Here is a 9,924-nt window from a genome sequence, read left to right as displayed (position 1 = left end):
GATATGTGTGTGTGTGTGCGAGTGTATACCCGTCCTTTTTTCCCCCTAAGGTAAGTCTTTCCGCTCCCGGGATTGGAATGACTCCTTACCCTCTCCCTTAAAACCCACATCCTTTCGTCTTTCCCTCTCCTTCCCTCTTTCCTGATGAGGCAATAGTTTGTTGCGAAAGCTTGAATTTTGTGTGTCTGGCGACCTGCCAGCACTTTCATTTGGTAAGTCACACCATCTTTGTTTTTTGATATATATTTCCTACGTGGAATGTTTCCCTCTATTATAACCATATATTATTAGTTCAGTTGCTTTTAAATGCTAACAGTACATGTTTACAACAAGCCCATTCATGGCAACAATATAAAAGTGAAGAAAGTGAGCACTAATGCTAAAATAAGGTATCCTAATTCTCCATTTGGAAATAACAGAATTTAAATAATCTGCAGAAAAAAGTTCTGATGAGGCACAGATATGTACCTTAGCTTTCAACAGATGTCTTCTTTTCAGGCAGGTGCAGTGATGAAAGTACATAAATTAAGCCTAAAATGAAGTTTGGCCGTACAATTGAACCATCCAAAATCATGCACAGTTGATGACCAAAACTATTAAATTTATGACAGTCAATTTAGATTACATATCACAGTTTACTAAAGTAAAAACTGCTCAAATACTTACATTAACTAACACTACAGAAGTTATTTTGTCTAAAAATAGCTAAAAAGTTGCACATCCATCTCTAGTTTTTGTTTTCTTACCTTAATCAATTACTAATTAAATATTGGTTTTATTTACATGGACAACATAGTACAAGGAGTAATACACAACTAAGGATATTGGGAGCACTGCCCCCAGCTGATGCTATAACATACTAGTGGGATGACGGAAACAGCCTTCTATATCTGGTTCTCCATCGCAAGGCGTCTTTTCTTGTGCTGCACAACCATTGTTGAGGCAACAAGGCCTCCAGCCCCAGACGTCAGCCACGCCTCCAGTTGACAATGAGCTTTCTGCCCCGAATGGAGCAGACCTCGCTCGAGAGTGTCGAGGCGGAGAATTCTTCCCGGCTCCGCTTCCATATTCTGTGCCCAGTCTGTCACCTGGCGCAGGCGCTCTCGAAATGTCTGTGGAAAGACAAACTTTTCTAAGCACAGATCTGAAATTAATCCACTTAAGAGTAGTTGGTAACATAAGATGCAACAAATGTATCAAATCTGTTCAAAAGAAATGTGCTCTCTTTATAGACAACAACTTCTAAACATTTAAGGAAATTATTAACTGAAATCTTATCAGGATATGCTCAAATATTTGTGTAATGTTTTTCCATGCATTTTTTCACTTCAGATATAGATGTTCCAGAGGTTTTTGCTCGTGTGTTAAACCATGAACGATCAAACTTTCAGATGAATCCTCCTCCTGAGCAAAGAGCATGGATGCATGCACGCACACCGGCAGGGTTACATTCTCTGGGTGACAGCAGTGTTTAACGCTGCAGCTCTACTGAGGCAAGTGGAGGGAGAGTTGGGGAGGAATTGTTGGAGCCTGACAGGGGGAGGCAGCAGGTGAATGGGATAGGAATGTGGCACCAGTGAGCTTGTTCTGACTACTCGTGGGGAGTTCGTACAGTGCACAATAATGAGGGAGATAAAACAGTAAAAGGGAGACTGCAGAGGGGAGGGTGTGGGAACAGAATGAGAGAGATTACAGTTCACGTGCAGGGTTGGAGGTGGTGCAGGGGAAGGAGCTAGTGGAGTGGAGATTGAGGCCAAGAGGATTGCAGGATTTAACGACGTGTTACAATGAAAATTCTCGTTAACATAATTCACAGAACTTGGTGTTTGGAGAAAGATGACTGGAGGGATCCAGATGGCATGGATTGTGGAGCAGTCATTGATATCAAAGATGTCTGCAGCAGTGAGTCTCATCATGGGGTGGAGAACTCTGCTATTGGCCACAGTTTGGCATAGCCATTCACTTGGGTTTATAGCTGATTACCTTTAATCCTTCTGTTATTTATGTCCCAACAAGTAGTTGTGACAAACAATTGCATGCCAACACTTTTCCTCAAGGCCAAATATTTAGTAAGCATAGCTGTGTCGGGTCTGGCAGTAGCATAGTAGTGTTATAGAATGCATGTTTGTGCTGTAACTATAAATCAGAGTCTGTGTATGTCTTTCAAATCATCATTGTATCCATACACCTCACACATGAGTAAATGGTCCATTGTTTGGATTTCATAACACTCACATTCAGAGCTTTCTGACATGGCCCACTCCTTCAGTAGTTGCTTGCATCTGCCAACACCTATTCTTAGGCGATTCAAAGTTGTTCACAGTTTCCTTGAGAGGTTCAGTCCTTCAATCTTCTTGTTGGGGTCATATACCAAATTGCAGTTTTGTGTGCACTTGCAGTCCATAGTTCCTTCCAGGTTGTTTTTGAGTTGAAGCCTTGAATCTCTTCGCTGATTTTCCTGTAAGCTGTCTTGGATTTAGGCCTGTTTGTGGCTGTTAGGTCTTCGTAGATAGGGAGGTCCGGGTTGTCTAGGATTTTTTGTTGTGTTCTTAGCGCTAGCTGTGATTGCCTGATTTCAGTGCACTCTATGATGGCTAGGACTTGAAGTCAAGCACAGGGGGTGGCCCTGAGTGTTCCCAAGATTATTTGCATTGTCTCCCTCAGCTGGACATCCACTAGCTACATGTGCATTTCGCATCCACACTGGTGAGCAGTATTCAGCTACACTGTAGACTAGAGCTAGTGCTGATGTCCTCGAAGTGCTCACTCCCCATCCCTACATCATTCCAGCCAATTTCGAAAGGATAGCATTGCGGGATTTTAGTTTTTGTTTTTCTCTTCTAGGTGTGCATTGTATGTTAAGAGTGCAATCTAGTTTCACACCCAAGTATTTAGGCTTAGTCTCATGTCTGATCTGCTGTCCATTCATATAAAGCTGTAATTTTCTATGTGATTCTCTGTTGTTAATGTCCATTTTTGTGTTGATTGTTTTGCTGGGGGCTAGGTGTACGTGCCACTTGGAGTAATATGTGTTCAGGACTTCCAGGTCTGCATTCATTGTTTCGTCAAGATCGCTGAAATTTTTACTTTGATACACGATGGCTAGTTCATCAGCGTATGCAAATTTACGTGATATGGTTTCTGACATGTCAGCTATATACAGGTTGAAGAGAACGGGTTCTAGTGCTGAGCCCTGTGGCAGACCATTATTCAGAACCATGCTCTTGCTGTTTGTGCCATGAAGTGAGACTTTGATTTTGCTGTGTGTTGACATGTTCTTGAGTAGTGTGTAGGTCTGTTTGCATTTTATGATTCTAGTCAGCTTGAACAATAGCTTTTGCTTCTTTCCAGATCTTGGGGAGAGCACCCGTACTGATACATTCTGTGCAGAGTTTGGCAAGCCACCTTCTTCCTAAGGTTCCCAGTTCAAGAATTCTGGTAGGATCTCATCAGGTCCAGCTGCTTTTTCTTTCTTCATTATCTTCAGAGCCCGTGTAATCTCTTCTGTCTCCACTTCTTTCAGAATGTCCATGTTGGTTGGATTATTGACTAATAAATTGTTCAGGTTTCTGGAAACCTCTTTCTCTTTATATGCCTTTTCATAATATTGTTACATTCCACCCTGGATTTTAGGTTTTTTAAAGTTGTATAATCTGTAACTACTGATACAAAATATGTAGGATGAGGTATGGGTATTCCAAAGTGAAAACTTCGAGACAAATTTTCTGAAGGAAGGGGGAGGTGTTACACCCCAGGACAGTATCCCCTGCGGACACTAAAAATTTGTCCAAGTTCTACATTGGCAGCTCTCGGAAGGCAAACTACCCATGTCAATGACCCATAGACTGCTGACTATGGGGAAACCCCGAGTGAGCTGCGGCAAACATGGAAGCTATTGCAGCACAGGGGAATGACTGAGCACCCAAGTCTGCAAGCAAAGCATAATGACATCATGGATCTTGAGAGATATTGTCATACTAGTGACAAAGCAGAGTTTAGTAAGCAAGGCTACATTCAATGCAACAATAAATATTCAGGTGCTGACCCAGCAGAAGAGAGCCTCTGAAACATGAAGTTGCAAAAGTCTGAAGTCACTAGGAGAGCTGACAGTGAGGGAAACCAGAACACATTATGTCATAGCCATCCACACCGCTGCAGAGTGCATGGGAAGTGCCAATGTAAGTATCCCACCCTTCTCATTGCTAAGTGCCGATTGCCGACTGCCCCGTGCATAGCCTCAGCCCTCGTGAAAGTTGTAGCTATCCTGTGAGAGAGAAGGCTCAGTGTGGCTAGCTGCCAACTTCTGATGCAATACCAATGGCGCATGGGGGCCACTATCACCCTACAAGCCTGCCAGAGGCTTGACCTGTGTGACCTGGATGCTGTCTGTCATCTGCCTTTGAGAGTGGGAGCTTTGCTGCTGCTCGTCTCATTCCTGGGGCAGACACCAATGCTACCGGCTCCTGTCTCCTTAACGAGAGCCGAGATCTGCAAGTGGACCTGGCTCGAGCTGCAAATCTTCAATGTCAAAGAGAGTACTTTCAAGATCAATATGCAGAGCTGGAGGCTGCCGGATTTTGCAGGTTGGCAGTGGCCCATGATGTAATAGCCAGCACTTACGCTTTGCTGAGTTGGCAAACTGCGAGCTGAGTGTAAGCTGGCGTTCCACTGCTGACAAGGCACTGCTCTGCCAGCCCGGCCGCGGTGCGACACTTTGAACGACAATCCTGTATTACTGCCTAATAGATATGTTTTTGTCAATGTTTTCTTGGTGCTCTCGAGTGCAGCTAGGTCCTCATCAACGCATCCTGCACGGCTCCTGACGACTGTAGGAGTCTGAAATCGGACTCCTATAAAACAGTTTGTTTGATATTGTAACTAAAGTAGTGTGTGTTTAGCACAATTTTTGTCTTCTGCTAAGGAAAAACTACGTGAATTTCATGTCTATGTGAGCATTTACTGATACCTATAGACCAATGTAAGTCATCACTACATGTGCAGGGGCAACAGCAAGAAAATTACTGTGTGTGTGTGTGTGTGTGTGTGTGTGTGTGTGTGTGTGTTTTTTAAAGATGATGTAAAGTTTGACATTATGAGTTAGCAGTAGGCAAATTGTCTTAGTTCAACAAGTTTTGGGGTACTTTCTGAACTGATTAGAAAATGGTTTCACTAGGGTGAATCTAATGAGGAAGCTAACAGGAGTCACAAGGAAGCTAACAGGGAATCTAATGAAGCCCTCTCCTGGAGCTGCAGAACATTTAGTGGGAGTAGATAATGGGGCAGGGGATGAGAATGTGTCCTTCAGACCACAATTAATAGATGCTAGACAATAACTAGAGAGGCTATGGAGAGAGATTGTGGAGGAGTTGGAATTGACAGTTGGCAATAAGGCCATTAGGAAGAGAATGTACTCCAATAGTTTGATTTGATTTGAACGTTGAAAACAGATTTAGCCACCTGTCAAGATTTATGAGAAAAGAGGCTTGCAATAATTCTAGGAGCGCGTAAGATGCAGTAGACATCCAATGTTGTTAGTAAGCCTCAGTAAGATAGAAACCTAAAGAAGAGGATTCCGTATTAGGTAGCAGTTGTGGTGCAGTGGAAGATCATAACTGCAGGACGTATTAGGTAAGAGCACGAAGTCATCCACATTTTTAAATAGATGTTGGATTCAATGAGGTGGCAAAAGAGTTAACAGATTTGTAGTAGGAGGCACTGGGAACAGTGGCAGGAAATGTGCTTATGATATAGGCGGTGACTTGGAGGCAAGATTGCTACTCAAACTCTGACCATTAGTGTTTGTTTTAAGCAGCTCTTGTGGCATTACAATCAACTATTGACAGTGTTGTGGCACACATTAATTTGAGACCTGAGAGGGCACTGATGGCTGCTGGCAAGGCACACATTTAAGTGATGTTAGTTGAGTGTGTCCATAGGTCAGTTTACGTTAGACATGGGTTACACCTGAATAGAACTGGGAAGGGTTGGTTGGTGAAGCTTGTAAATGACAGTATAGTAAGTGGATCTGGGACCACTCGGCCAAATTATAGTGATAACATATAGAAGGGATAGATCAATTTAAAATGAAGGCAGGAAGATTCCTTTAAACACTACTCTTCCGGGGACACCACCTTGACAAAGCACTGTCCGTGTGGTTGGAGAGGCTTGCATATTTACATGAAGCTGAGGGCTATGCCGAAGGTTGAGGACCTACTGCCGGAAAGGCCTTAGCTGATGGATCAGACTAAGAGTGTCCCACAACATCCTGTCTTCCTTATCCACTCCTAGTCCTTCCCCAACCCAGTGTATGACGCGATGTGCCAAGGGGTGCGTGGCACATGGAAAGATGTGTCTCAAACTGAGCCACAGGGATACCGGTCAACCTCCTTGAGTAAGTAGCCTTACATTGTGCGGTGTTTCTGTAGTGTGAACTGTGTAGATCCACAAATCTCGTGGGACCGAGATGAACACGACTGATGAAAACAAACTGAGGGGAAAACTGAGATTTTACACACCCAATCATCAGGGTCAGGACCGATGGAATGCACTCCCACAACTGAATCAGGGTCTAGACCTGAGCAAGAAGTGGGAACTGTAACTGAGAAGTTGGACCAGATCAAGATTAAAGCCTTGTATGGGGCCCAGAGGAGGAAACTTCTCAGGGAACAAAAACAGAAGAAAGACACGTATTGGAAAGATCTTTGATGTGCAGCAACATGTACGCTGCTTATTTTTGTGTTACAAAGGCATAAATTCGAATTCCACCAAACACCGCATGTTACTTTCCGAAGCATAGAAATCGAGATTGCGACACGCTTTTGTAAGCCAGTCATAGCTCATGTCATGTGATCTCGCCAGCTGATGACAGCGTAGGAGACATGACGTAGTCAGCCAATAGCAAGATCACTCTTAAGTATCGCGAACAGAAAAATAAGAAAAGTTAATGGTTTTAATTAATACACATAGTGCTGCTACAAGAAAAACAAAGCTTTGACATATAATATTGGTCTCTAAGATTAACAAACTGCAAGAGACGCTAAGGTTCCACATATAATGTTGATATTAAGATACATCACACAAATGTTCCAATAAAATTTTTAATAACGATGTAAATGTCTGATCTTCTGGGCTCGAAATTCTTCTAGATGGTCGTTCTCAAAGAGTTGATATTTAAATGAGAGTCAAGCGCTCTGTGATGTAAGAAATTCATCGTACATTCTCGCACATAGTTCACCTTGCGTAAAAGGAAATTTACTCTGAAAGTAAAGCTTTTCAAACCACCATCCACAATATTTTCCCATGACCCGTTAGAAATTGGTTGATTTCAGCAGTTGCCAGAGAGCGCCAGATAACAGGAGTCACTGCGCTTGCGCAGCTACGATGACGCAGGAAGCCCGCATATTTGTATGTGTAAAAGAAACAAGACATCAGAGGATACTTCAAGAGCATCGGAATTTCGTGAACCACACTAAAATGCATAATTCAGCTTAAAGTGCACATTCGTATGTCCAGATGCGGGTGTAAATTTTCTTGAGTACCAGTACTGTATTATCTCATGTTTGAGTCTTTATTATGGCATAATGCCATACGAGCTAGAAGACAGAAAATGTGCAGCGAACAGTTGAAACTAGCCAAATGTGTGAAATTAAACACTTCGTTTCAAATAAATTGACTGCCTCACTGCAAAAGATTAAAAAAAGCCAAATCTCTTTAGCTAACCAACAAAAATAACTTCATTGTTCTGCAAGGCAATTAATGCTTGACTGTCAGAAAGGTGGAAATAAAACCTGAACATATTTTAGCCTTCCATAATTATGTGAACGTATTTTAATTCAATTGATAGCTCCCCTCAGAAATCCGTTCTGTTTTCATTTAATGTGAGAGCAATAAATGAAGAGGAAACAGCAAAGCAAAATCACTAAACGTAAACACAGGTCACGTGGAGACTACCCACCTCCCCACTACAACTCACGACTGCTCTGTGGATCAGCCCCCTATCTCCGATATTTCCGAACTGGGGCAGTATTAGATAGTAGTGCCCAGCCACACATATGTAGCCAGAAGTGGGAGAAGGTACTAGTCATAAGCGACTCAACTGTGCATTCAGAAGAGCCCACCCGCAACTGCTCAAACGAATCTAATGTAAACAGCTGTCACGTTACGCTCATTGGAGGCAATTTGTTGTTACGAAGCATTGCATATAGTCTTCCTAAAGCCTTTGACACACTTTGCTGTTGGCAGACAGCTTGGTATGAGTGCTGTGTTTTATTGTTGTATATGGTGTACTTCCTTTGTGACTTAAGTTTTGTTTTCATTTTTTTCTCTCGTTCATGTTTTGTTGCTGCAGTATTATTCTGCAGAACCGGGATACAGTAATATTCTTGTTAGAGTATTGGTTCTTACAAAATCACAAAAATTTAACTGAAAACTAAAACATTGAAAAATTCCCAGAATTCTAAAAAATTCCCGAGTTTTTCCCAGTTTTCTCCCAGATGAAAAAATTACCGGGTTTTTCCCGGTTCTCCTGGGTGTATAAACCCTGGGGAAAACGGCCTATAAGAATCCCAGGAAACCAGACTGGAGACATATAGTGGAACAACTTGGAAAAACAAAGAAGACAGGTACAAAGACTGTTTAACAAATGTAAAGGACAATGGGCAAAATATTGTGAGGGCCTTGTCAACTACAACCTTGCAATTAGATATGCAAAGGAGGCATCCTGGAAGGCATTCTATGAGGAAGTGGGAGGCACGGCTGCTCAAGCCAGACTTCACAAAATCCTCACTAGAGTACCAACTAATCCAGGAGGTACGTTGAGGAAGGAGGATGGGGAATAAACAAAGATAGCTCATGAGACACTGGAATTGCTCCCCAAAACTCACTTCCCTCAATATGCTCTGGCAGATAACACAGACCAGGATGCGATCCCTGAGAGACAATTGTTCTCAGGCATTGGAAAAGAGGACTGGGAATCGGCCAAGGACTGTGACAACTTCAGTAAAATCCAATGGGCTGTAGGAAGATTCCAACTGTTCAAGTCACCTGGCCCAGATAGAATCTTTGCAGCTCTCCTGCAATAAGCAGGAGAGAATCTTATAAGAGTCCTATGCAGGTTATTCAGGGTTAATCTAGCAGCAGGAATCATTCCCAATGACTAGAGGGCAGTGAAGGTTGTCTTTACTCCAAAGCCAGGGAGAATTGATCATACCAAAGGCCAAGGGTATGAGACCAATCAGTGTATCCTCCTTCATTTTTAAAACATTGGAAGAACTGGTTAATGCATATGTTGGAGAGAGGAGGCTAACTAGGGCTCCTCTACATTCAAACCAACATGCATATCAACCAGGTAAATCGTGTGAGACAGCTCTCCATTAACTTGTTGAGAAGATGGAGAAAGCACTCCACTTTCAGGAAATAGCCCTTTGCATATTCCTGAACATCTTGGGGGCTTTTAGTAAAACAATCTTCGATTCCATGGTTAAGGCAGTAGAGATGCATTACCTAGGGACCACTATATGTAGGTGGACTAGGGCCATGCTTAGTGGAAGGAAGGTAGAGACCACTATGATAAATGGAAAGATGGTAATTAACACCACTAGAGATTGTCCACAAGGAGGGGTTTTGTCCCCTTTATTGTGGAATCTAGTGGTAAATGAACTCATTGAGGAAGATGACCTTGTCATAGTAATACTTGGCAAATTTACTGACAGACAGGAATATGGCACAAGGTGCACAGGACATTGTGCAAGACTGATGCAGGAAACAGGATCTAAGGGTTAATCCTAAGATGTGTGTTGTGGTACCATTCACAAAGAAGCATATCCAACACTCAAGTTGGAATCTAAAGCTTTTCGATGAAACTCTACCTGTGAAGGGGATAGTGAAATATCTAGGGGTAACCTTAGATGAGAAACTAACATGGAC

General features: G+C 42.6%; 1 protein-coding gene across 1 annotated transcript in view; it reads right to left on the bottom strand.

Annotated features, from left to right (window-relative positions):
• Positions 1 to 217: 217 nt before the first annotated feature.
• Positions 218 to 9,924, bottom strand: part of LOC124616012 (DNA replication complex GINS protein PSF3) — a 40,202-nt gene continuing 30,495 nt past the window's right edge. The window contains exon 4 of the mRNA XM_047144228.1: positions 218 to 1,112. Coding sequence (XP_047000184.1) covers positions 885 to 1,112 — 228 coding nt within the window. The 3' untranslated portion in view covers positions 218 to 884. The remainder of the gene's footprint in view (positions 1,113 to 9,924) is intronic.

The sequence above is a fragment of the Schistocerca americana genome, chromosome 5 (assembly GCF_021461395.2).
Source record: "Schistocerca americana isolate TAMUIC-IGC-003095 chromosome 5, iqSchAmer2.1, whole genome shotgun sequence".
Lineage (NCBI taxonomy): Eukaryota > Metazoa > Arthropoda > Insecta > Orthoptera > Acrididae > Schistocerca > Schistocerca americana.
This window is presented reverse-complemented; position numbering and strand designations above follow the sequence as displayed.